Here is a 27,739-nt window from a genome sequence, read left to right as displayed (position 1 = left end):
GAGAACGGGGCCTTCTCTGCAGTGGCTCCCCATTTGTGGAATGCTCTCCCCAGGAACGTTTGCCTGGCACCTTCATTGTACACCTTTAGGCACAAGGCAAAAATGTTTCTCTTTAACCAGGCCTTTGGCTGATTGACATCCTATGCCCTTTTAAATGTGTTTGTAGAAGGGCGAGGGTTATCGTTCTGTTTCGGTTTTAGTTCTTGTTTTATTACGTATTTTGTCTTTTTAACTTGTATTTCTAATATTGTGAACCACCCTGAGATCCACAGATGAAGGGCGGTATACAAATTTAATTAATAAACCATCATCATCATCATCATTAGCATTGGACTAGAACCTGGGAAACCCGGGTTGCCTCTCTCTACTCAGTCATGGAGATCACTGGCTTTAACTTGGGGGGGGGGCAGTTGGTGCCTCTTAGCCTAACCTACCCCACAAGGTTGTTGTGAGGCTGAAATGGGGAGGAGGGAGAGTCATGAACCCCCCCCCCCACCACCTTGAGGAAAAGGTGGGATGTGCATGATGGTCACAAGACTTTCTGAACCACTGTGTTCCCTCCCGAAATCTGCCCCACTGACTCAACACAATCTTCCTGGAAAGGGTCACGTGACCCCCGGGCCCCCCAGGCTGCCAGACCCTTTTACTGAACAAGGCAAGAGCTTCGTATGTGGCTGGGAAGGAGCTGGATTCAGAAGACGACACACTTGATTCTGTTCCAGCCTTGGTGAGCGCGGAGTGAGCTGGACCTTTCCCCAGCCCCCCTGGAAGCTGCTCCAAGATGTTGCAGGATGTGTCTCAAAGATGCCCCCCGCCCGCCCGCCCGCCATGCTCCTGTCAATGAACCAGTGGGGAAACGCTCATATTAAAACATTTATTTCCAGGGGTGGTGTGACATAATGGAGAATCAGTCGTACGGTCTGTGAATTCAACCACCACCAACCAGCAACCACGAATAGGAAGAACGGAGGCCACACCGGGCCCAGACCCCTCTCCCTGTTAATTCTTTGCTGTACAAAAGAAAAATAAAGTCCTGAAGGCCAGAAGAAGACACTTGCAATGCCTGGGCAGGGTTTTCTGGGGGTGGGGTGGGGCGAAAAGGGGGGGGTGGAGGAGGGGGAGGGGAGACAGGGGAGACCATCCATCCCTCCAGCATCTCCAGTCTCCGTGGGTTCCCAGCGCAGGCCTGAGGCACCGGGGGTGTGACGTCCCTGCTGGTGGAGCAGAATTTGGCCCTATTCTCAGTCTCCGGTGAGTTGAAACCGAATGGATTTTTGTCGGGTGCAAACGTGGGCGGCCACGTTTTCAGGAGGAGCAAGAGGAGGAGGAGGGTGGCAAGCACTCTTCAGGCTGCTGCCAGCTTCTGTGTGGTGGAAAGAGAAACAGAAAGAGAGAGAGAGAGATCTATAAGGAGACAAAACGCCCGGCTTGGCTCAGCTCCTCAACTTCACCAAAGCAGTACCAACCTGGAAGGGGAGAACTTCCACCAGCTCCCTCCCTGCTGCCCACCTGCCCATCTAAGCATCTTCCCCTCAAGCAGGAAAGGTAGAGCCAGGCCTCCACAACGCCCCATCCCCAGGAGGACTCAGGACCAAGGAAAGAAAAGGCTTCTGCACACAGTGCCTGGCTGAACTGTGGGACTCACTGCCACCGGAGGCAGAGATGACCAGCAACCTAGATGGCCTTACAAGAGGATGAGACCAATTCCTGGAAGAGGGGAGGGCCATTCATGGGTGCGAGACACGTTGCTCTGCTCTGTCTTCACAGCTGGAGGCAGCAATGCTTCTCTGAATGCCACTTCAGTGCTCTTGGAGAAAGTGCTCTTGCGCTTGAATCTTCCATGAAGGTGCCTCATCATCTTTTAAAGCCATCTCTGCCTCCTGTGGGAGGGAGTTCTGTTGGATCAGGCCAGTGGTCCATCTGGTCCAACCTCCAGCCACATGCCCCCATGGGAGCCCAGCAAGCAGAAGAGGAGCGCCAGAGCAACTCTCCCTTCCTGTGCCTTCCAGAGCCTTTTCCTCCTCCAAGAATTCCCTTTTGTCTCATTCTCTTGTCAAGCCATCCAAGCTGGCAGCCCTCATGGCCTCCTGTGGCAGGGAGTTCCACAGTCTAACTCCACACCACATGGAGGACTTTCTTTCATCTGCCCTGAATCTTCCAGCCTTCAGCCTCCTTGGGTGTCATCAAGTTCTAGTGTTGTGTGAGAGAGAAGGGAACTTCTCTCTATCCCCTTTCTCTGCGCCAAGCATGCTGTTACAGACTTCTGTCATGTTCCCTCTTGCTTGCCTCCTCTCACGAAGCAGCCCCGAATGCTGTCACCTTTCCTCATAGGGGATTCACTCATGGGGGGTTTTCCCATTGGCACTTGGTTGGCCGCTACAAGAAGATTTCAGTGATGGCGGCCTGACTCTGGCATTCTCTTCCTGGGGAGACAGATAAGAACATTCGAAGAGATGGAGCATTGGCTGGATCAGGCCAATGCTCCATCTGGTCCAGCCTCCGGTTCTCACAGAGGCCAGCCAGATGCCTCCATGGGAAACTGGCAAGCAGGATTCAAGCCCCGCCACAACTCTTCCCTTCCAGCAACTGGGATTCAGACGCAGCACTGCTTCCAAATGTGGAGGAAGAGCATCAACCCCTGGGGCAAGGAGCCATCTTCCATGAATGCGCCTCATCCTCTTTTCAAGCCATCTCTGCCTCCTGTGGCAGGGAGTTCCACAGTTCATCCATGCACTGCATGAAGAACTAGGTGTCTTTCCAGCTATTGTGAACTGGAAGCTATGGTGTTCTATAATTAGCCTTTTAGCTATAGCTGCTAAAAACAACAACAACAACAACCCAGATCCTGTTATATGTGGTTTTCTATTGATTCTTAAATGTTTTCTCCTTCCCAGGCTGTTTGCACCTTGTTCTGTCTTTACACCGGCCCTTTTATCATGTTGGCTCCAGCCAGATTTATCGCCTCCCTGCATTTCAGTCTTGGAAGCTGCCTTGAAGGCAGGCAGGCTGGCGAAGAACAGGAAAATGTCAAGCATTGGGACATAAGAAAGGACGGCTGCTGCTGCTGCTGCTCGACAGAGAGGGCTCCTTTTTAATATTGCTTTTATTTTTTATCTATGCCATTTTAAATTGTTATTGATGTCGATGTTGTATTTTTAGTTTTAGATTGCACGATTCATGTGGAAATTGTTTTCCATTTGGTTGTGTACCTTGTGATGTGTTTTATTGATTGTTTATGACTTTTGTTATGTTATGTAATGATGTAAATCTTGTCATGTCATGAGCCACCTTGAGCATTGTTTTAACTATGGAAAGGCAGCATACAAATAAAATGAAGAAGAAGAAGAAGAAGAAGAAGAAGAAGAAGAAGAAGAAGAAGAAGAAGAAGAAGAAGAAGAAGAAGAAGAAGAATCAAGTTTGGTCATAATGCCAAACCATTGCTTAGCAGACTGGGAGCCAGGCAGCTCTGAGTCGGTCCCTGCCTGTCCCCTGTCCCCAAATGAGTTTGGAAGCATCTGCCTCATGCATTGAACTTTGTTGTTGTTGTTTAGTCATTTAGTCGTGTCCGACTCTTCGTGACCCCATGGACCAGAGCACACCAGGCACTCCTGTCTCCCACTGCCTCCCGCTTTGAGCTAACCACGGTTTATTGGGATGCATGAAAATGACAAGCCACACTTTGCTAGGAAGGTTCAGCACCAAACCATTGTTTCTGATTCCAACCTGCCAGCTCCAAGCAGGATGGCCCAGAAGGTGGGAGAGAAAGGGAACCCCCTTCCCTGTAGAGAAACGTCCGGCACCTGAGGTGGGGGGTGGGGTGGAGAGAGAGAGAGCACCACAAAATATATGGCCCATGGTGTGCTCAAGGTAAATGGTGACCTAAATAATGTACGTGCATTTTGCAAAGTTGATGCATTTTTTAAAACCTGCCTATTTAGCTTAGAATTTGTGCTTTTAACTGCAAATTTTATTCCTTCTGCTTTTCTATGAATTTAAGAATTGTAGAGTTGGAAGGGTCATCTATTCCAACCCCAAATTGCTTTTAATGTTGTTGTTTTTATTTTAATGTATCTTTTGCATTCTTTTAATGCATATTTTATGTTCTTTTCAAACTTTTGTTTTCAGTAAAGCTGCAGGCACATTTTGTTAAAAAGAATAATTGCGCACATTCACACATAACGCTCTTTGTGCACAGAGTAAGTAGTCTAGCAAAACCACATCAGCGTCTCCTCGAGAGCAAGTCCTCTTGGGTTAACCTGGGTCAGCGGGCCAAGGATGGCAGCCTAGAGCTTTGAACTTGCAGAGGTGCCCCAGGGCAGAGTGTGCATGAGAGACCAAAGAATGGGAGGCCAAGCAGCCTGGGCAGCAAAACAGAAGCGACCACCTGGTCTGCAAGTGTCAAGAATGCCGAGATTAGGGCCAGGGAATGAACGTGGCCCCTGCGGGCTCTCTATGTGGCCCTTGGGACTGTCTCCAGCTTCCACCCTCCTCCAAGTCCCTTTTGTCTGGAAGGATGTGGCCTTGCGCTGTGACGGGACCGGTGGCTGCCTCCTAGATGACCCTTGGGGTCCCCTCCCCACTCCACAATCCTAGGATTCGCCTGCACTGCCCAGGGCGGGCACGCTCCCAAGGAGGCGTGGCACAGAGGGTGCATTCCCCGGGCGCCCGGAGCGACACACACGCCCTGCAGCTGGGGGCGGAGCAAGCCACCCATGGTGGACATTCGGCATGCCGCCCACCCGCAACTCCCAAGCCTCCCCCAAGCTGTCAAAACGAAGGAGGAAGGGGGGAATGCTGTCAGCAAAGGCTCGGGGTAGGCTTGGGAGTCGCGAGTGGGCGGTGCGCCAAATGTCAGTGAGGCACCCAGGGCGGTCTGCCCCCACCACACCCCCTGGGGTGGCCACCAGCCTGGGATTCTTTCCCTGGGGTTCCTGCGTTTCAAGGGGTTCAACCAGATGACCACCTCAGTCCGGTCATAGCCATGGACAGCCCTCTCCTCTGCCAATCCTCTTTGAAAGCCATCCAGGTTGGCGTCTATCTCTGCCTCCGGTGGCAGGGAGTTCCAGAGTCCCACACTGTGACAGGCGCCACATACAGCAGCTATACTTTGGAACTCCGTGCCTCTTGAGATCCAGCCATGTTCTCTTGGGGGGCCCTGCTCAAAACAACCTCGTTTGGACCACCCCAACTCAGGTGCTTAAAAAGCTGGTGTGAGTTTTAATCTATGATTAGTAGTATTTTAACTTTGTGCATGTTTTCAAGTGTTGTTGTCCATTTCCCTTGATGGTTTCCTTGCTTTATCTTTTTGTAAACTGCTTTGAGGCTTGCTTGCTTTCAACAATCGAGCGACGTGTAAATTTTATGAAACAAACAAACAAACAGGCCCCCAAGCCACACAACTTCCAGAAAGGGGACCAGCTATGGCAATTCTGAACATTTTCTCGCCAAAGCAGCATTTGTTTAGGGAAGTTTTTAATGACTGATGTTTTAATGTACTTTTAATCTTTTGTTGGAAGCCGCCCAGAGTGGCTGGGGAAACCCAGACAGATGGGCGGGGTTTAAATAATAAATTATTATTATTATTACTATTATTATTATTATTATGGCCAGGACCTGAAATTTCAGATTGGGTTTTTTGTTTTTTGTCTAAAGTATACTGCTCCTATTTTGTTTTCACTGCCTTGTTTTAGGGCAGTCTATACAGCATTGTAGAGCTGGAAGGGACCCCAAGAGCCATCTAGCCCACCCCTGCAATTATTTATTATTTAGTCCTTTCATAAAATGTTTGCACAGCTTGATAGTGTAAAAAGATCTCAAAGTCGTTTATCTCTAAGAGATAAAACACTAAAATCAAGGGGGAAACACAACAGCTTAAGACATGCAAAGGTTAAAGCCATAATAGACTGAAAGGATGCAGCAAATGTAATGAAGGAATCACAGCTAAAGAATCGCTGACCCATCGGGTGGTTTTTTTTAATGTTCTTTTATTATCTGTATTTTAATAGATTGGGTTATTTTATATTGTTTTAATCATATTAGGGTTTAATTACTTTTAAAACTATTATCTTTGTGACATTTTCAGCTCTCTGCATTCCCTCTGTGTCGTTTAAAGTGACTTTTAAAAATGCCATTGAGTGAGTGATTTTAGCTGCAAATAGCCTTGAGTCCATATCAGGGGGAATAATAAATATAATGAGAATATATATATATATGAATGAGTTGGGGGGAGGGGAGGCTTTACAAGCAAGAGGAGCTGACTCTGGAGGAAGAAAATGCAACAGAGGCTCGTCTTCCTTCCGCACCAGATTCACCCTAAGCAAGGAGAGCAGCTCATTGGAGCCACAAAGGAACCGCAAAGGAAGGACCCAGAATCCAGGCAAGGCCAAGGGAAGCACCCATGGGTGTGGTGGGGGGGGGTGATGTGAGTACTTGGGGGGCATTCATCTCTGAACTGGCGCAGGCACTCTTTGTGTTTCAGTTGTTGTCTTTTTTCTTCTCCCCACACAAGTTATCAAAACAGACCAACCAACTGAGCCCATTTTTTAATATGCATTAATTCTATCACGGAGCAAACAAAGAAGGGATCTTAACGCAAGTGTGAAATCACGCCGAGATCCCTCTTTGCACCGCGATTGAGTGAATGCAATTCTTTCCCTGGGATCCATCAGCAACCTGGGGCGAAAAGTGTGCAGCCAAACTGTGAGCAGCTTCTGAGATTCGTCCAGAAGAACAAGGGATCGATCAAGCACCGGGGCAACTCCAGAAACAAGATTAAGCCATTTGGAACCCCAAGAAGGAATTTGCAGAAGCCTCGAGAGATCTCCCAGGCGAGCATCGCAGAGGTTTACGGCTGCTCTGTTTCGGGGTGTTATAACTGCTTTTTATCGGTTAGATGGCATTGCAACAGGCCGTCTTTTCTGCCTGGAAAGCTGACTCATAGCCTAGCACAAATAGAAGGAACGAAAGAGCGAAATTGGCACCAATATAAATGCTGCTGACTCAGCCTGGAGAAATCCCCCTGCCGCCAACAAGACCCACAGAACGCAAGGCTGGCCAGCCTGTAGCACCGCTGACCCACTTTCTCTGGTGCTGGAGACCCCAGGCTCCTGCTCACAGCTACCAAGAGAGAGATGGACAGGCTCTCTGACCAGGCACACTTCCAGCCTGGCTCTGTCCTGCCTCCTACAGCAGATGACCTCCGCCCATTGGGCAGCCTGGCCAGGGAACAGGGGCAGAGACCTCCTCCTTCCCCCTCTCCCCATCGGCCACCCGGATAGGGCGCCCCCAGCACCCCTGAACCAAGGAGGGTCATTCCAAGGGCACTGCCTGGTCACACCGGCTGAAGGTATTGAAGGAATATTTTATTTTACACAACGTAGCAACACAGAGTTGGATGGGTTTTGTACAGCGTTGGCCCAGAAAGGAAGGCAGGACCAAAGTCACAGGAGGAAAGAGGGCAGAAAAGACACTTGGCTCGATTTAGAAATGCTCCCTCTCCCTTTTTTGTCTACTGATCCATCAGAAAAGCAGCCTTCCGTTGGCACAGAGGAAAGAGCAACGAGGCCCTTCGACAAACGGCTCCTACTTCCCCCCTGGCCAAGGCTCTCTCCTGGGTCCTCGATCGGCTAGGGTGGGACCCGGGTGCCGATCCTAGCAGAGGCGGAGACCCCGCTCGACTTTTGTGCTTTCCCCTTAAATCTTTGTTTCCTTGCCAATATTTCCCTCCGCTTGTTGGATTAAACAGAAACCCCAAGAGAGAAAAGGTGGTGTGAAAGGGCGCTCCTCGGTGGTCCATGCCCTGCTCTGTGCGGAGAGGTGAGAGGGGCAGGAAAAAGCCAGACACTGCCCCCACCCAGACACGAGTTCTCGGACAGTGTTTGGAGGGCGGGGGAAACCTCCGTCCTTTTTTAGGACTGGCAAAATAAAAAGAAAAGAAAAGCCACACACCCCCTGCGGCTCACACTGTGCTTTCCAATATCCACTCCGAACTGGAGAAAGTTGCTTGGCCACTATCCGCCTCGGAGGAGTCTGTCTGAAGGAGCATCCCGTTCATGGACAGGCTCCGCTTAGACCAAAATCCGCCTGGGTTCGGGGAGTTAAGGTAACAGTGGTATTCCATGATCTCTCCGTTCAGGGAGTACCTGCGCTTGGCGCGGGACGGGTCGGCGGGCAAGGTGAGGAACTTACTTGGCTTGGCTTGCGCTCTCTTGTAGGCGGGGGCCGCCCCCGGGGAAGAGTCCGCTGGCCGGGCGGCCAGCTGCAGCGCCGTGGAGTTGTTGCGGTTCGTGTTCTGCGACTCGAGGCCGCCGGACGCGGAGGAGCAGGAGGCGCCTTCGCTGGGCACGGCCTCGTGGCTGCTGGACTTTGGCGTGGGCTTGCGCTTCAGCTTTTGGGAAGCGGGGGGCCCCGGAGTCCACGTGGGCGGCAGAGCGGAGGTAGCGCCGGCAGAAGCGGAGCAGGAGTCCTGGCCGGGAAAGGAGTCCGCCGGCCGCGCCGAGCCCTCGCTGCCCACCTTGCAGCACTGCAGGCTCTCCTCACGCCCCACGGCCTGCTTGGAGCCCGACGGCGGCAGGGCAGCGCCGGCGCCGCCGAACCCTGGCTGCTGGGCCTGCTGGGCCCCGTTGGTCTGGGAGTAAACGTTGCTAACCTTGGCGGCCTTGGGGTGCCCGCCGTTGTTGCACACCTTGTAGCGGATCATGAGGATGATGATGAAGACCAGCACGGAGGCCACGATGATGCCCCCTATGATGATGATCATGGTGCCCCCCAGGAACTGGGACTGCATGAAATGGCAACGCACGTAGTCCTGCTCCGTCGTGAACTGGATGCAGCCCACCACGCGGGTGGCCGTCAGGGAGGTGATGCCGTCGTCGTAGATGGCCAGGACGCACAGGTCGTAGACCGTCCCCGCCGCCAGGTTGTTGACCAGGAAGGTCTTGCTTGTGGGAGGGATCATTCTGCGGAGAGACAGAGAGAAGAAACACGTCACTGGGCTGGACCAGGAGGACTGACCTCAGAATCTTAGAAGAGCTATATAGGTGGTCAAAATATATATAAGAATAAAAATAAAAATTGTCCAGTAGCACCTTAGAGATCAACTAAGCTTGCTATAAGCTCTCGCATGCATGCACACTTCTTCAGATGAAGAATGCACACAAAAGCTTGTACCAAGAACAAACTTAGTTGGTCTCTAAGGTGCTACTGGACAATTTTTATTTTTATTTTTATATATATTTCGACTGCATCAGACCAACACAGCTACCTACCTGAATCAATACAGGTGGTATTTAACACCAACTAAACTTGCCAAAATGTATCAGATAAAAAATAAGGAATGTTGGAAATGTAAAGAAAAGGAAGGAAATTTCTATCATATGTGGAGGACTTGCACGGAAGTAAATGTCTTCTGGGAAATGATATATAATGAATTAAAGAAAATGTACAAAAGTACATTTGCTAAAAAAAAAAACAACCAGAAGCATTTTTACCAGGCACAATAGGGGAAGAAATTCCAAAGAGAGACCAAAGATTGTTTATATATGCAGCAACAGCAGCAAGGACTGACTCTTCTAGCCCCCAAATAGAAACAACCGGAATGAGCAACGATTGAAGAGTGGCAGGTGAAGGTGATGGAATATGCACAACTGGCAAAGCTGACCGGGAAAATCCGAAAGCAGCAGGATCAAGCTTTCTAAAAAGACTGGAGTAAATTTATACAATATTTGAAGGACGGCTGCAAACAATTAACAACACTAGCAGGATTGACTTAAAAAGACTTGTAATGTTTATGATTTATACCTTTTTGAATTTATTTAAAATGTAAAAATGGAAATGTAAAAATGTAAAAAGGGAGGAAGAGGTACAATTGTGATGAAATAGATAGGAATTATGGCACCCACAAGGTGGGGGGGGGGAGTCGAACAGCTTATATGAACAAAAATTTAATGTGAGTAATATGGATGTGTTCATATATTATGAAACCCTGTTCTCACAGCCAGGGGCCTGTTGTGGGCAGCCCAAAATCAGGATTCGAACACAAGATCCCTCTCCCTTCCTGAAGTTTCCAGCAACTGGGATTCAGAAACATGGCTGCCTCCGACTGTGGAGGCACAGCTGAGCAGGATAGATAACATTCAATGATTTAAAAAAATCATTTAAATCATTTAAAAAAAATATTAAATATGTTTTTTAAAACTTAAATTGGATACCCAAAATACCCTTATGGATTTCACCCACTGAAGCCATGGCTGTCAAGAGAAGAAATGAAATGAAAGGAGATTGGCCCACATACAGATTAGTTATAGAAACAATTAAGGACAAACTAACGCTCAAGAAATACGAAGAAATCAAGGGTTCTCTTTCAGATTGGCTACAATGTTTCCAATTACGCCAAAGATTAATGATAGATTTAAAACATGTAATTGCAAAAGAAACATCCAGATTTGAAAGAGAATTAATATTAATAAAAAGGAAAAACATCTCACGAATATAGGATTATTTGCTGGAGTGGGAAACAAAAGAAGAACAAGTAAAAGTAGTCATGGTAAAATGGGCACAGGACTTTGGATGTAATATATTAATGGAACAGTGGGAGAGACTATGGACAACGGACATTAAGTGTTATAACCTGAGGGAGAATACCATGAAAATGATCTATAGGTGGCACCTTACCCCAAAAAAGTTCGCTAAGATGTATAAAGGAAGGAATTCAGTATGTTGGAGATGTAAAAAGATGTAGGGACATACTATCACATGTGGTGGACCTGCTCATTATCGCCCTGTTGGGAAAACTGAGAGTCCTTCGGGGACAAAGGAAAAGGGACGTTAGACCCTAAGAAGAAGGTGCTGGATCAGGCCATCTAGTCCAGCCTCCTGTTCTCACGGTGGACAACCAGATGCCTCTTCTGGGAAGCCAGCAAGCAGGATTCAAGGACAAGAGCAACTCTCCCTCCCTGTGGTTTCTGGAAAGTGGGAATCGGAAGAGTTGCTGCCTTTGACTGTGGAGGAAGAGTAGAGCCATCCTGGCTGGGAGTCATTGATAGTTTTTTATCCCTTGGTGGCCAGGGCCGTCTTTACCCGGGGGTACAAGGGATGCAGGGTACCCAGGTGCCAAATTCTGGGGGGCACATATTTTCCTCCCCCCAAAAAGCTCAACAACTTTAAGTTTGCCCCCCTAAAAAATTTGGGGGCAGCTAAACTAAATTTGGGGGCACTGGGTAGATCTTTGCACCCCGGCGGCGCATATGCTAAAGATGGCCCTGTTGGTGGCCATTGCTCCCTCCCTCCTGTGGCAGGGAGTTCCGTAGTTTAGCTATGCGCTGCATGCAGGAGGATCGAGTCTCCCCACATTCATTCATTGGGTGTCCATGAGGTCTAGTGTTTCCTCAAAACTAAAAAGTCCCCAACACTGCAACCTTTCTTCATAGAGAAGCTGCTCCAAACCCTCGATCATTTTGGGGAACCTTTTCTCATCCCTTTCATTTTTATCCTTTTTGACGTGAGGCGCCCAGAACTGCACGCAGAACTCCAGATGCAGTTGCGCCATAGATCTGGGCAAAGGCATTAGGATACTGGAAATTTTGCTTTCCTAATTATCCCTAGCAAGGAATTTGCCTTTTCCATGGCTGCCGCACACGGGTCCAGCAATTTCATACCTGTTTGGCTTGATTTCATTTCATTTGCAAGCAAGGAGGAGCATGACCGGGAAGCTCCCTCAGTCTACGAGCGAATAAGGCCAGTGCAGTGACTCAGGGCCTGCAAATACTTTCAATTCCTTTCCCTGGCCATAACAGGGCCCACGTTTGTCAACCCTGTCTTGTGAATGTCTATGCCAGAAATAGTTCCAGTTGCTGCATTTGACGCATCCATGCACCTTTGGTTTATTTACTTGGTTTTGTTTCTCGTCTGTCCTTGTTCAAGAGTGATCTATCATTCTATTTATTTAGTTATTAAAAATATGCATCGTAAAAATCGTAGCAGAGCAGTTTACAGCGATATAAAACCGTGCAGCCGACAGTTGCATGGGGACTGTGCGAATTGTCAGCCGATCCTGTCTGATCATGCCATGTTTTGCAGAAATTTGTATAACGTTTGCAGAAACAATTCAACAGATTTTATTTAAGAAGAAGACAAAGAAAAGAAACAAACGTTTCTCGCTGTGCGGAGGAGAGTCAAACAACGGATAAGGAAGACTCAGAAGCAGCAGCAGGGGACACGGAAAGGGTGTCCCCAAACTCAAAGCACCGAAGTCACTGAAGATGGCAGAAGCTGTGAGCAAAGATAAATTGCCTGTCCTGCTCCCTGCACAACATGGGATTTGTTCTCTTTTTGAACGTAAGCCGTTGAACCTCAAGCATACCCTCCAACATTCCTCAGATGAAAATAGAGACATTTCTCACTTCCCTCCAACTGACCCTCATCGACCCCCCCTTTTTTGCCTGTATCCCCCACCATCACAGAGCATTTCCACCATCGCTCCACCAACGGGACGCAGCACTCGTGCCCTCCATAGTTCTGAGAAAAGCCCTGAATCCCGATTTTATTGCATTCTTTGGTAGACTTACAAAAAGAGAAGGACAAGATTGGATGCAGACACACAATGCATACTTTTTTCCAAATCAAGACTCCTCCCGCTCCGCCTTCTTCCGCCCAGGGTGGCCCTGCCCTCTGCCTGCCCCCCAGAGCCAGGGGGTCATGTGGGGTTGGACCTTGCCAGCCACAGCCTCTCCTCACCCGCTCTCCAGCCACCACCAAGAGCTGCCCAAGGGATGCTCCTTCTCAGCTGCCGCTCAGGACAAACGCCGGCTTGGAGGCTCCATGGTGCTTGTCCCTAGCAAAAGATGAGCCCTCTTTCTGCCTCCCCCTGGAACAGGTTGGGAGGCCTGGAGAGAAGCCTTGTGGGGCAAGGGGGCGCATAATAATAATAATAATAATAATAATAATAATAATAATAATAATAATTCATTTATACGCCACCCATATGGCTGGGTTTCCTCAGCAACCAGGGCCGTCTTAAGTACATGAGGTGCCCTGGCGCGGGCCGGCTAACTTGCGCTCCCGCGCTCTGGCGGGCAGCTGGAGGGTGCTGCTGGCGGGCCCTGCCGGTGGGGCTGGAGGGCGGAGGTGCCCTCCAGGCCATTGCGCCCTGGAGCGTTGCGCCAGTAGGCTCAATGGTTAAGACGGCCCTGTCAGCAACCCTGGGGGGCTCCTGACAAAATATTAAAAATACAATAAAGCATCAAACATTAAAAACTTCCCTAAATAGAGCTGCCTTCAGAAGTCTTCCAAAAGTCAGAGAGTTGTTTATTTCCTTGACATCTGATGGGAGGGGGTTCCACAGGGCAGGCACCACCACTGAGAAGGCCCTCTGCCTGGTTCCCTGTAACTTCACTTCTCGCAGGGAGGGAACCGCCAGAAGGCCCTCGGGAGAGGGACCCTGGTGTCCGGGCTGAGTGATGGGGGTGGAGACGCTCCTTCAGGTATACTGGGCCGAGGTCATTTAGGGCCCCCAGCCGCCTCTTTCTCAGCAGTGCAGAAGCCAGAGGAGAGGGTGGCTTTGTTGCAAATACCCCATGGCAAAAAGACAAGCTCCCCAACACACAGAGGGGTGGGTAAAGGAATCAGACCCCCACGTCCTCTTCCAGTGGGGCTGTTCCTTAGTCTCAAGTCTTCTTCTTCTTTATTTATTTCCTGCATTTATATCCCAGCTTTTTCTCCCCAGGGAGTTTGAGACGCCTTACATGGTTCTCACCCCCTCCTCGTTTAATCCCCACAACAGTCTTGCAAGGCGGGTCTGAGAGAAGGCAGCGACCGGCCCAAGGTCCTTTTTTCACAGATAAGAATGGAGAAGAGACCAAAATTTGGCTTTTCCATAACAGCATGTGAACTGAAACACACGGCCACCTTTCAGAAACCCCCACTTCTCCCGATTTTGCAATGTGGTTCTCCAAAGCGGCACTTGCAAGGGCAAATGCTCACATCAAGGCATGAATGGAGGAAAATGGCAAAGAAAGAGACATCTTATTATGGAAAGTTGTTTCCCAAAAATGTCTTTATCAAGCAAAATTTCAAACAGGTGTGTCCATTTGGAGGAAATCACACTAAAACGCTACTGGGGTAGCGGCAACAGTAATGGTGGCAAACTGCTGTGAAAATGTGGAACTGTGAGCTTATGACTGCTGTGGGGTTGTAGCTCAGTGGTTAGAGCATCTCCCTGCCTGAAGCCCTGGAAAGTGGGTGCCAGTCTGTGCAAGCAGGACAGAGCGAGCTGGACCAGCAGGTCCGACTTTGTATCGAGGAACCTTGCTGGCTTCCTAAGGCTGGAGAAAGAAGCAAATAATTTTATTTATGGTGCTGCCTTCATCCGAAGGTCCCAGGGAAGACGGCAGCAGGAAAGCAGCATCATAAACCACAGTCATGGAAATAGGGTGGGTTGTAAATATAGGGAAAACGAGAAACCAAGGTGGAGAGGCGAGCCAGCCAGCTGCCCACCGCCAGTTGGCCTCAATTGGCCCGGACCCGGGGGCAAGGAGTCCAAGGGGCCCAGACACAACCTGAGACGTCTCCGAAGACCCAGGACGGCCCTGGCTGAGCATCTTCTCTCGGGACAGGCTCCATCCTTCCGCATCCTCTCCTCCACAGGCTTCTAGTCCCTGTGAGCAGCCCCCCAACCACACACACACACACACACCCCTCCCCACAGCCCCTGCCGTTGTCCTGGGAGAGTCTGGGGGCGGGGGCTTCTGGGTGGCTTTGATCTGCAGGATCCCGTTCCCTCCCCAAGGATGTGGCTTTGAAAAGTGGGGGAGAAAAAGGGAATAATTTATGACAAATCGGTTAGGAAAGGTGTGACTGCTCCATTAGGAGGCTTCAAAGCAAATCCACTTAGCAAATCCAACACCTTGTCCACACGCTCTTCCGTTATTCATCCATGGATATATATAAATAAAAATAATTTATGGATATCCTTTCCCCCTGTCATTCCCTCCCCCCAACAGAGGGTGTTAGTGTCTCCTGAGTAGGGCTAACTTTCCAATCCTTGCGCTAATCAGATTACCTCAAAGGATTAAAGGTCAGTGGGGATGATCCAAAAATAAAGCACAAATCAAACCTGCTGGCTGCAAAAGGCCTTTGCTTTCCTCCTGCCTGGAGGCCGGTCGGTGCTTGTAGAGAATCAAAGAGCTGCAGAGGTGGAAGGGACCTCCAAGGGTCCTCTAGTCCAGCCCCCTGCAATGCAGGAATCACAGCTCAAGGTTCCTTGGCAGGTGGCTGCCCAACCTGTGTTTGAAAACCTCCAAAGAAAGAGAGTCTGCCACCTCCCAAGGGAATCCGTCCCGCCACTGGACAGCTCTCACCAGTGCCGGATTTACGTGTAAGCTAAACAAGCTAGAGCTTAGGGCCCCACTCTCTTGGCGGCCCCCCCAAAAGCCCCGTTTTTTAGGTTGGTGAGCTTCTTTGGGGGGAGCCAGTGATCTACCGGCGATCTACCACAGACATCCAGTGATCTACCTGGTGGACATGCCGGCCATATAGCATATATTCAACACAAAAAACCAGTGACAATTTGCTGTTGACAAAGGACAGCTGAACAGATACAGGGCCCCATTACCTTTAGGAGCTGAGGGCCTCATCAAACCTCAATCCGGCCCTGCCTCTCTCTGTCGGAAAGGTCTTCCTAATGTTTCGTTGGAATCTAACCCTGGGAGAGCTCATGATTTCTGTCATTCCTGAATTTACTGACCTGCTCTGCACTTCCTAAGATGTTTTGAATGGTTATTGTAGGGTCCTTGGTTAGTTGCTCATGAGTAACCAGGCAAAACCCCAACCTTTCCTTTAGTAGTTTTATTGTGCAAACTATGTACAGTGCAGAGCTAATAAGTTCATGTCTGTATCAAGCGTCGGCAGAATCTGGGAATGGCCCCTTCCAGTTCTGACCCCAACAAAAGAGTTTTGGTATACGAAAACCCCGCCTCCCATCCTTTTGTTTCACCCCTCAACGCCTTTGGGGCGACGGAAGCTGCGTGTCTCTTTCATCGCCCCTTGGGCTAGGGGAGTGCAGGGTCTCTCCAGCATCCTCAGAGCCTCGACCCTCCACCCCCTGAATCCCATGCCCCTCCCCGCTGGAAGCCTCGCTGCTCCCTCCGCTGCCAGAGGAGGCGCTGCTGGTCAGGTGGGGCCGGGGCTCTCTGTGGCATCCCGGGGGCCCTTCCACCACCTTGCGCTGCGCCGGGGACAGTTCCCTGACAGTTATCGCCAGCCGCTTTGGCCACAGGCTCATTGTGGCAAAGTGACTTATGCACAATTAATTCAAAGCAAATCTAGAAGTTTATCTGACTCCCGCAACTCCCACCTCTCTGTTTTTGCACATTACATATTTATTCAGACTCAGCCTTTTGCCCTGATGGGACTCAAGGCAACCTACAGATAACCATTCCCCTCTTTGAGACCACACTTTGGTTGCAACACATTTTAAGCAGGTCTGGGGAACATCTGGCCTGCCAGATGTTGATGGGATTTTTAATGTAAGTTATTTGACTTTGTTGATCAGTTCAGTCCTTTTACATTTTTTGTGTATTGTGGCATTTTATGCATTCTGACTCACTGTTATTTTTATTATTATAATCTAGTAATGATTTATTGCAATTGTTGAGGGTGAAATTCTATTTCATTATTGGGTGCTATTATATTCTAAATGCATTACTGGCTATTTCTTTATTTGATATAAGTTGTTTATGTGAAGGTCATATTCTTATCTGCACTGGATCAGATTGCTTTGATCTGGTGTCTGGTCTTTTTTCTGCTGCTGCTGCTGCTTGCAAGCATCTCATGGGCAGAGATACAGAAAGGCAGTATGCAAATAAAAAGTGAAATGGACTACATTTCCCATCATCAGACATATTATTTATGAAGAATATTTGTACTGCTGTGTCATACAAAATATCAAAGTGGTTTACACCAATAAAACCATAAAACCATCCCATAAAAACCACAACAAAATGAAACAAAAAGTCAGACATCAACAAAATATTGTGGAAGGTTGCCGTTTTAATGGCCTGCAGAGGCCTAGAGGAATAGAATAGGAAGGTTTTCAGCAGGCTTTTAGAAGTTGGCACAAAAGGTCCCTGCCGAGTCTCCAGTGGCAGAGAGTCCCAGAGGACTGGGCTGAGAACACTGAACATATTTCAGGTGAACATATTTGGCTACTCTTTCACCTCACTTTCCTAACCCCCCCCCCCTCAACTCCCTGAAATGCAACAAGACTTGCGCCAGCAGTGGATACTTCCAGGAGGCAGATACCCAGACTGATCCCCAGAGAGAACTTGCTGCAAAACAGACCCAAAAGAGAAAATAACAGAACACCACTGGTAATCGCATACAGCTCCCAAGTTAAAACAGTTCAACGCATCATCAGAGATCTACAACCTCTCCTAGACAATGACAGTTCTCTTTCTCAAGCTCTACAGACAGCCACCCACTTAAACAACTCCTCACCCACAGTAATACAACAACAGGACTCAACATGGACACTGGTACCAGAGCCTGCAATAAACCCAGATGCCAACTTTGCTGCCACATAAACCCAGACAACACCATTACTGGCCCCAACAACATCAAACATACCATCTCAGGACTATTTAATTGCTCATCTTCCAACATTGTGTATGCAATCAAATGCCAACAGTGCCCTTCAGCTCTCTATATTGGACAAACAGGCCAAACCCTACGCCAAAGGATAAATGGACATAAATCTGATATCACGAATCACAAGACAGAGAAGCCAGTAGAACACTTCAATCTCCCAGGACATTCACAAGATCTCAAAGCAGCTGTCTTATTACAAAAGAATTTCAGAAATAGACTGGAAAGAGAAGTGGCTGAATTGCAACTAATCACCAAACTTAAAACCATGGAGAAACCTGGTCTTAATAGAGACATTGGATTCCTGTTTCATTATATATGCTAATCATCTGCATACTATCCCTTGCTTTTTCCTGTAAGACCAATTGCAGTCGTTAACAGTCCAACAGGTTTTCCACACCTATCAGCCAATCCCCCATTCCCACCACCCTTCTGAGTAATATCCCTCCCCAGCCTCTCACTATATATAGGGTCTGGTGACTTCTGTTTCAGTGTATCTGAAGAAGTGTGCATGCACACGAAAGCTTATACTGTACCCCAAACAAACTTAGTTGGTCTCTATGGTGCTACTGGAGATATATATCTGTATCTCGGGAGTAAGGCTATGGGAGCCATCTGCAGGCCAGCTCCCTCTCCCTTGCCTTGAAGCCAGGCTCCTTGGAGGGCAGCAAAATCAGGGCCAGAAACATTACTGTTGGTGAACTCGTGTCTTGCTGTGTCTCCATGTACCTAAGCCCAGGTTGCTTTTTCGGAATGGGAATATTGACTTTATTCTCCATTTGCCCAAACTCCTGATTTCTGTCATTTTTGAATCGACTTCCATAAATTGCATTTTGTATACTTGCACATCCAATGCTCTGCATTTTGATGTTTTCAGGCGATGTACAGATAAAAATAAAGACTTCTAAAAGCATGAGGTGGAAGGCAATCCTTAAAAGACAATTAAACACTGCTAGCGTTTAAGCTAAGCGCAGAGATAACATCGATGGAAGCCATATCAGTAATTACAATTAAACCGGTACAGCGCCAGCCTTTTTGTTAAAAGCAGTCTGTTCCCAAATGCCTGTTGGGAGAAGTCTTGCAAGACCAGGGGTGGACTTTGGCAGAGGTGTAGCTGGGGGGGGGATGCTCGGGGTCACGCATCTCTCCTGGGGGTGACGCAGTGGCTCGGGTGCCTGCAGGATCCACGCTGCCCAAAACGGCACCGTGGGGCTTGTGTCTGCCCACCACCTCCCCCTCAGCCACCTACAGCTGAGGGGGAAGCAGGGGGCAGACTCCAGGGAGGCTCCACACAGTGTGCCCTGCCCTGGCTCACCCCACCCCCGGGCACAGGGCCCACGTGCCACTCTGGGCCCCCAAGTGGCTAGCTATGCCACTGGACTTTGGTAATCTTTTGTAATATGGCTCCCTGTGTGAGGCCAAAATTTGCCCCCTTCACCAATGGATCATCTTAGTTATGGATCTTTTCGGTTTTGGGCCCCCTTGGCTCAGTGCCCTGTGCAGGGAAGCCACCCGCTGTCAGGCATCAAGGAATCCGATCCCCCTCGGCAGGCTGTCAGGAATAGATACGACAAGGAAGCTCTTACCAATGTCTTTTATTCAATATTCACAGAGGGAGGCTTACAAATGATGCCTCTTGGAGCAATGGCACTACTCTGAGTAATCTCCATCCCCCTTCTCTCCTCAATCGCCAACGGCACCACCTACCTTACAGTTGCCGCTTAGGGTCATTTCCTTACAAGTCTTTGCTCTCCTACTTTCAATGCCCACCGGGTTCCGGGAGAAGTGGGGTCTGGAATGCTACCTAGTGATAATGTGTCACCCAGCTGCTCCGGCTCTGCTTCCCCCCACTTCCTCTCCCATTATTTCCTAACTCTGCTCTTTGTCTACCTCTGAGCCATGACCTTCTTCAAACCACTGCTCTAAATCTACAGTCTTCCTCTTCTCTGGGAGATTCAGGAGGGCGAGGGCATCTCCATCCTCCCTCCTTTGTCCAGTCCCACACAGCCCTAAATTCGGCCCTGGCAAGACCTAAATGACAAGTGTTTCTCCCCATCTCCTGCTGAGTCCACCTGACCGCCCCCCAAGAACCAAGAAGAGGTGAAAGGAAAAGGTTCCCCCAGCGAAGGGAGCAGGTGATGGACCAAAGTGGTCTGAGGTTCCTTACCTGTAAACAAGTGAGTCGTCATACGTCCCATTGTACTGGATTTGGAACATGCGTATCCCGGGGATATTCCTTTGGAAGTTGAACTTGAGCAGGGCGGTGGAGGACGTGGCCTCGGCCACCACCACCTTCTTGTCGGGGCTGACCTTGGTCTCCCCGTTGCTGCTGCTGCTACTGCTGCTGGCGTTGGAGCCGGACTTGGTGGAAGTGGAGATGTCGGAGGACCCAGGGTCCGGCTCGTGGATGTGGTTGGTGCTGTTGACAATGTGGGGCAGCTTGATGATGTGCAGGTCCACCGACTGCGTGGCCTCCCCGGCCGGGTTGGAGGCGATGCAGGTGAAGGAGCCCGTGTCCTTCATGGTGGTGATGTGGATGTCGAGGGTCCCGTTGTCGTAGACCAGCGAGCGCGTGGCGTTGGAGATCAGCTTGCCCTCGGGCGAGATCCAGTGGATGGCCGGCTCGGGGTCTCCGCGGGCCTTGCACCTCAGGATGGCCCTCTGCCCCTCCAGCACCCTCAGCTCGTGGGTGTGCCTCGTGATGAGCGGCGGCTCGCACAGGAACTCCTCCTCGGGGACCGACCAGAAATAGCGGCCCGAGAGGAGCGGCGGGGAGGCGCACGTCTCCAGGTCGTCCTCCCTGGAGAGGCGCCGCAGCCACAGCAGCTCGCAGTTGCAGTGCAAGGGGTTCCCGCCAAAGCTGAGGGCGAAGGTGGAGGGGCTGATGATCCCTGAGGTGGCCAAGACCTGGGCCCTCTGGAAGAGGGGGTCGGGGGGCAGCTTGTGCAGCTTGTTGGAGGTGACGTCCAGGCGGGTCATCTTGTGGAGGTGGGAGAAGGTCCCCTTGGGGATGCTGTCAATCATGTTGTGGTCCAGGCTGAGGGTGTGCAAGCTGACCATCTTCTCCACGGCGTCCCAGGGGATGGTCTCCAGGTTGTTGTAGGACAGGTCCAGCTCCTCGAGCGCCAGGACGTCGTCGAAGGCCGTGGCGGAGATCAGCGTCAGCTGGTTGTTGTTGAGGATCAGGTGGTGCAGGTTGAGGAGCCCGCTCAGCATGTCGTGGGTGATCTTGGTCAGCCGGTTGCTGTTCAGGTGCAGGGCCCTGAGGTTGCGCAGGTCGGCAAAGGCGTGCGGGGTGACGAAGCTGATGGTGTTCCGCGAGAGGGTCAGGTCCACCAGGCTGGTCATGTTGGCAAAATCCTTGCGCTTGATGCTGGTGACAAAGTTGTCGGCCAGGCGCAGCTCCACGGTCCTCCGGTCGATGTTGGGGGGCACAAACAGGAGGCCCTTCTTGGCGCAAAGGGTGGCGAGGTTGGGCGACAAGATCTGGCAGACGCAGCGCTTGGGACAGATCTGAGCCTTTGCCGCTATGCCAATGAAGAGCAGGTACAGAAGCAGTTTTTCCATTGTAGAGCGGGGTCAGGATGCTGCGAGAGAGAGGGAGAGAGGAGAGAGAGGGAAGAGGGGTTACATGGGGAGCACCGGGTTTGAGTCCCACACACAGCCCCACCGGCACAATGGATGGAAGGAAACCCCAAGGGCCATCTGGACCTCCCCCCTAAACACAGCTAAGGAATCCTTATCAGGTGGCCGTCCAACCTCTGCATAAAAACCTCCGGCAAAGGAGAGTCCAACGGGGTCTCTTCCACTATGGAACAGCTATTCCTGTATTTATTATGGTTTACAAGCTGAATAAGACAATAACATTATCAATTTAAAAAAAAAAAAAACCTCTTTAAAACTTTGAAGAAGTAAGATCAGAACTTGGGTTGCCATATTTTGAAGAGCAAAATAGAGGGCGCTATGACGACTCTCATTTTAACTACCACTACTATATGTAGGCTATAGAGGCTGTGGTATATTGCTGGGGGGGGGGGCAGGAGAAGAGGAGAGGAGAGCAAGTCTTCAACCGCCAGTTCCGTCTATGTCTCCTCCCAAAAATATAGCCAGAGACATTTTGGTAAATTTTAAAAATCCACCAAGGCAGAGGTTTTACCCCTAATAATAATAATAATAATAATAATTTTATTTATACCCCGCCCTTCCCTGCCAAACTGGGCTCAGGGTGGCTAACACCAATAAAATCACAACAAAAACATAAAACAATTCATTAAAATACAGATTAAAATACAATTTAAAATTAAATCTAAACTGCAGCCTCATTTTTAAGTAGCCCACCAATCACACCAAAAGAAGGAAACATCAGGGTTAAACTGAAACCAACACAAGGGCCAGGTGGAACAGCTCCGTCTTGCAGGCCCTGCGGAAAGATGCCAAATCCCGCAGGGCCCTGGTCTCTTGTGCCAGACTGTTCCACCAAGTCGGGGCCAGTACTGAGAAGGCCCTGGCCCTAGTTGAGGCCAACCTAGCACTCCCCTCCTGAGGTTTCCAGCAATGGGAAAGTGGGGATGGCTCCATCACAAAGAATCCGAGTGTTTTGCAAAGGTGCTCTTGCGCTGTAGCACATTATAAGCAGGACAACCAACAACACCAAAAGAACTGGAGCATTTGCAGCAGGAAAGTTGCAGGAGTTTAGCAGGCCTCAGTTGCAGCTGAAGAAATATTGTGATAATGGTGATAATGGGTGGAAATCCTTGAGTGTGCTTCTAAGAGAGAAGTTTTGGTAACCTGTTGCTTTATGAAACTGGTGACTTTGCAAGTTGCCCCCCCCCCATTGGGGCAGGAATACAGCTAATATGTCAGGGGTCAGCAAACTTTTTCAGCAGGGGGCCGGCCCACTGTCCCTCAGATCTTGTGGGGGGCCGGACTATTTTTTTTGGGGGGGGGGGAACGAACGAATTCCTATGCCCCACAAATAACCCAGAGTTCCATTTTAAATAAAAGGACACATTTTACTCATGTAAAAACACGCTGATTCCCGGACCATCCACGGGCTGGATTGGGAAGGCGACTGGGCTGGATCCTGCCCCTAGGTCTTAGTTTGCCTACCTATGTAATATGTGAATCACAAAGATACAGCTAGAACATAAGTTGCTACACGGTGCAAATGGCTACACATAACACAGGTTCACAACATGCATACTAACACAATGCAACAGAGCACAGTGGGAATCAACACTGAATCAGCAAACTTGCCAGTGCTTACTGCGCAATGCGCATATGTATTAATATGAGGGAAGGATGTACCTGATTGGTGAAAATTGAGATGCAGTGGAACCTCGGGTTGCGGACATAATCTGTGAAGGAGGCACGTCCGCAACCCACAGGGTTCGTAACCTGCAGCACCGCGTCTGTGCGCACACATGATGCGATTTGGCCCTTCTGCGCATGCACGAGCAGCGAAACCCAGAAGTAACCCTTTCCAGTACTTCTGGGTTTCCCGCAGTCCGCAACCTGAAAACACGGAACCCAAAGTGTTTGTAACCTGAGGTACCACTGTGCTTTTGATCAAATGTTATAAATACCACTGCCTGGACCACTGGGCAGCACTGCAGTTTTGCACAACGATCCGACTATAACCTATTGCTTTGCAATAAACCACAGTGGACTCCTAAATCCTCATGTTTCTGGGTATTATTGGCATAAACTCAGGAGATAAGCCATGACCACCCAAAACCCTCTGAGGTGCACAGGCGGAGGAAAGCGCCATCAAAGGCCCTATAACCACCCCAATGGCATCATGATCACCAATCACAAAGAAGGCACAATTGAAAAGATGCCAAGGAGAGCTAAGAAAGACCAAATGCTGCAACATTTCTTCATGAGGAAGTGACTGCCCTCAAGGTCACCCCTTGAAGAAGTGGGGATTTGGACCCAGGTCTCCCAGGTCCTGGTTTGATACTCTAACCAGTGCACCACACTGTACCACAATGCAAGGTGTCTAGGAGGGCATTATGATGTCAGCAATTTTATTTTTGACCCCTTTCCCAATGACTCCTCGCATGAACTTTTGCCTTCAGGGAGCTGGTGTCTCCATGGCCTCCAACAGGGAACTGTGATCATAAACTCAAAGTCTCCTTCTGGTCCATCACCACCAGCTCAGACCACATCAAAGTAGATATGTGAAATTCAGATTATTTGCCCCATTGGGGCACTGCTAAGCCCAGGCTTTAGGGCTTCCATACATCCAGGATTTGTCCATTGGAAATAACGTCCGGGTAAAATTTCCAAAAATCAGTAAAAATGTCCATGAAAACCCAGACGTATGGTAACCCATGTCAGAAGTGTTGGGTTTTTTTGGGGGGGGCAAATTTCCTTAAAAATAGCTCAACAACTTTGCCTCCCCCCCAAAAAGTTCAACAACCTTTGTGTCCGGATTTGTGTATGGCAACCCCTCCATCCTTGCTGGTTTATTTGCCAGTTTATTGCCCATTCCTCAATTTTGGAGAGGCCCCTCTTGAGTTCAATCCCTTTTTTGCTTTTCATAGAATCATAGAATTGAAGATTCAGAAGGGACCCTCAGGGCCACTGAGTTCGCCCCCTGCAATGTTTTTGCCATCTCCAACTAGTGTCTCCGGGCAGCTCCTGGCTCCCTCTCAACCCTCCGCAGAGACTACAGTAAACAGCTTTGACTCCCGCATTGCAGGGGGTTGGACTAGATGACCCCTGGGATCCCTCCCAACTCTGCAATCCTAGGAGCACATGTCGGAAACCACGGGCAAGCCGAAGATCCAGGCCGTGCAGTTGCCGTTCCACCCAGGTAAATCTCCTTGGCTCCAACTTGGCTTTTCTTCCAACTTCCAACTGTTTTATTGGAAGGAGATTGTGCTTTTCTTTATGACGGCTGAAGATTGCTTTGGTGCTGATTTTCTTCTGCCTCCGTTTAATTATTTCCCTCCCACATGGTTCTGTGCACTTAACATTAGCCGCCTTGCACACTGTTTTGTTGAAAAGTCAGGATATAAAACATATTAAAATGTTCTTTGTGGTTTATGAAATGTCAGTATGCAACCTCTTCCAGCACCTCTGCCAACTCCCTGCATGTCCAGAGGGCTCGGCCTCCCACCCCCACACAAGGACCCCCATGGCCTGGCCTGCCCCACATCCAGAGGGTGTCAAGAGCCCAGGGGCCGACCAATTTGCTGGCTCCATCGCAGACTCTGTGTCCACTGGACAAAGGAGGAAAGCTTACAGAAACAAATTCATTTTTATAGGCAGCTGAGAGGGTAATCTCTTCTTTGCAGAATCCAATATTGCTCCAATTTATATGTTGCGTTGGAAAGAAAGTGGTTGGGCTCCTTCACGGAGAGCCAGGCAGTCCGGGACTATAAATGTTCCAATTAAACTTGTTCCCTTTCCCCAGCAGCCTCAAACATGAGGGAGGCAGGTCGTTCTGGGAAGGAACCATAAATTTTTGGAATAAAACCATTTACGCCTTTCCGCGGAGAATATTCTTTTGCATTAATTTGGACTTCCAAGGGTGATGTTTAAGCACATCCTTGAGGAAAAGGCCCCCAATTTCTCTGACCCTGGAGAAGTCAGGCCATTTGCAGCGAGGCTCCAGACACAGAAACAGGAGGCTGGACTACATGGGCCACTGGCCGGATCCAGCAAACTCTTATTACGTTCATATATTCTTTTGTCCCCAGGAAGAGTATTGTGTGCATTTGGGAAGAGTGACCTTATTGGGGGGGGGGGAGAGATGTTCAAATTTTGCCCCAGATTTCTATAAGCTGCATTTTATTGCTTCAGTTTTATTTATCTTTGGCTCCTTGAGAGCTGCTTTGGGAATCCTTTCTGGCCAGAAGGCGGCATGGAAATAGTCCAGCTAACTAACCTTTTCCTGTTCCCTACACAACTCCTTGTTAGCAGATTCTGGACAGGAGCATTTTCTCTTCCTCCCAGCATCAGATGGGAGGGTCCCACTCCATGGCCCCTGAGGAACAGGCGCTGCATGCCAGGGAAAGGAGGCCAGGCTGGGTCAGGGAACGCGAGTGCAGGACCATTGCATAGGGCAACTGGCACAAGGAAATGCGCAGGAAAGAATGTCGCTTGTGTATGGCGCTGCCTCTGAATGCCGAGAGGCTGAAGCAATGGCCCATCTAGTCCGCCATCCTGCTCTCGCAGCAACAGCAACAGCAACAGCAGCAGAGAAGATGCCCCAGGGGGAAATCTGCAAGCAGGATCCAAGCACAAGGGACCGGTCCCCTCCTGGGATTCAGAAGCATTGCTGCCTCTGACTGTGGAGGCAGAGCTTAGCCTTCTCTTCCAGGGATGGTGGCCATGGATAATACTATTAATCATTAATAATAATAATAATAATAATAATAATAATAATAATAATAATAATAATAAAGAATTCCTTCCAGGAGCACCTTAGAGACCAACTAAGTTTGTTCTTGGTATGAGCTTTCATGTGCATGCACACTTCTTCAGATACACTGAAACAGAAGTCACTCTCTCACTATATTTAAGGGTCTGGTGACTTCTATTTCTGTGTATCTGAAGAAGTGTGCATGCACACGAAAGCTCATACCAAGAACAAACTTAGTCGGTCTCTAAGGTGCTACTGGAAGGAGTTTTTTTGTTTTTTATTTTGTTTTGACTCTGGCAGACCAACACGGCTACTTACCAGTAAATAATAATAATAATAATAATAATAATAATAATAATAATAATAATAATAATAATAATAATACAGTGGTACCTTGGTTCTCAAATGCCTTGGTTCCCAAACACCGAAAACCCAGAAATAAGTGTTCTGGTTTTCAAAAGCTTTTCAGAAGCCAAATGTCTGATGTGGCTGTTGGCTATTGTTTCCGAGGCGCCTGCACCAATCAGAAGCTGCGCCTTGGTTTTCGAACATTTCGGAAGTCAAACAGACTTCCGGAACGGATTAAGTTCAAGATCCAGGGTACCACAGTATTTGGTGCTTTTGGTTTTGCTATTTATTTTTGCGTTTTTGTTTTTGAGGCTTTTTCGGTTAATTAGTTTTTGTGACTGTGTGGAACCCAATTCAGCTGATTGATAGATTGTGTGACTGCGGAAATAGATAAGAGCCCCCCATCCAAACAATGACTATCATCAGAGCGAGTAAGAAAATAATAATTTAATTTTCATCATCTACAATAGTGCCTTATTTATTTTATAGTACAGTACATTGATTATAGCTTTCATTTATGGAATCAATGGTCTCATTAGGTAGTAAAATTCATGTTAAATTGCTGTTTAAGGGGTTGTTTTTAAAAGTCTGGAATGGATTAAGCCACTTTGCATTACTTTATATGGAAAAGCGTGCCTCAGTTTTGGAAGGCTTTGGTTTTGGAACGGACATCCGGAACGGATTAAGTTTGAGAATCAAGGTACCACTGTAATAATTTTATTATTTCTACCCCAGCCACTCTGGGCAGCTCCCAACAGAACACTGAAAACAGAATAAAACTTCAAACATTGAAAACTTCCCTGAACAGGGCTGCATGTAGATGCCTCCACAGAGGCAGGTGAATTTTAGGCCCACCAACTTCAGCCAGGTGAAAAGGGGCTTTCGCAGTTCTGTGGCCTTGTATAGAAAGAGAAAGAGAAGCCAGAAGGGGGATCCATTGGGAGATCCACCGAGCTCCCCAGAAGGCTCCTCAGAATCCCAGGCAAAGAAGTGGAATTCCTATCAGGGAAAGGAGAGAGGACCCCCCCACCCCCCACTTTGGGCTCCTGCAATGTAGCTGTGATTCCAGCATTACAGGGCGTTGGGCTCTTCCAACTCTACAGTTCTATGATTCTAGAAACCTAGAGGGGGAGCAGGGGCCGATTCAGATGCCATCTGACAGACACTTCCTGGCCTGCCAAGTGAATGAGGTGATAATGACACTTTCAAGTTCTGTTTGAGGCAGATTAGCATTTGAGGCAGATTAGCATAGAAGAAAAACCTGTTGCAGGCTTCCCTCCTTTGCCGAGGTTCCTGCTTCATGCTAGCAGCTCAACTCCTTTGCAAGATTGTTTGCATTTCTAATTGAAACCTAAAGGTTTAGTTGCTTGATTCGTTTAT

At 49.0% G+C, this 27,739-nt stretch overlaps 1 protein-coding gene across 3 annotated transcripts in view; it reads right to left on the bottom strand.

The window, feature by feature from the left end:
• Positions 1-860: 860 nt before the first annotated feature.
• Positions 861-27,739, bottom strand: part of LRFN5 (leucine rich repeat and fibronectin type III domain containing 5) — a 66,463-nt gene continuing 39,584 nt past the window's right edge. The window contains exons 2-4 of one of the 3 annotated variants that reach the window (XM_033155605.1): positions 19,805-21,224; positions 8,188-8,957; positions 861-1,363 (exon numbers count right to left, since the gene is read on the bottom strand). In XM_033155605.1, the coding sequence (XP_033011496.1) occupies positions 1,242-1,363; positions 8,188-8,957; positions 19,805-21,204 (2,292 nt within the window). In that variant the 5' untranslated portion in view covers positions 21,205-21,224 and the 3' untranslated portion in view covers positions 861-1,241. Of the gene's footprint in view, positions 1,364-7,340; positions 8,958-19,804; positions 21,225-27,739 lie in introns of those variants that run through there. The other 2 variants (XM_033155514.1, XM_033155435.1) reach the window with 2 other exon arrangements.

Source organism: Lacerta agilis, chromosome 1 (assembly GCF_009819535.1).
Source record: "Lacerta agilis isolate rLacAgi1 chromosome 1, rLacAgi1.pri, whole genome shotgun sequence".
In the NCBI taxonomy this organism is placed as follows: Eukaryota; Metazoa; Chordata; class Lepidosauria; order Squamata; family Lacertidae; genus Lacerta; species Lacerta agilis.
Note: the sequence above shows the minus strand (reverse complement) of the source record. Positions and strands in the feature narration are given on the sequence as shown.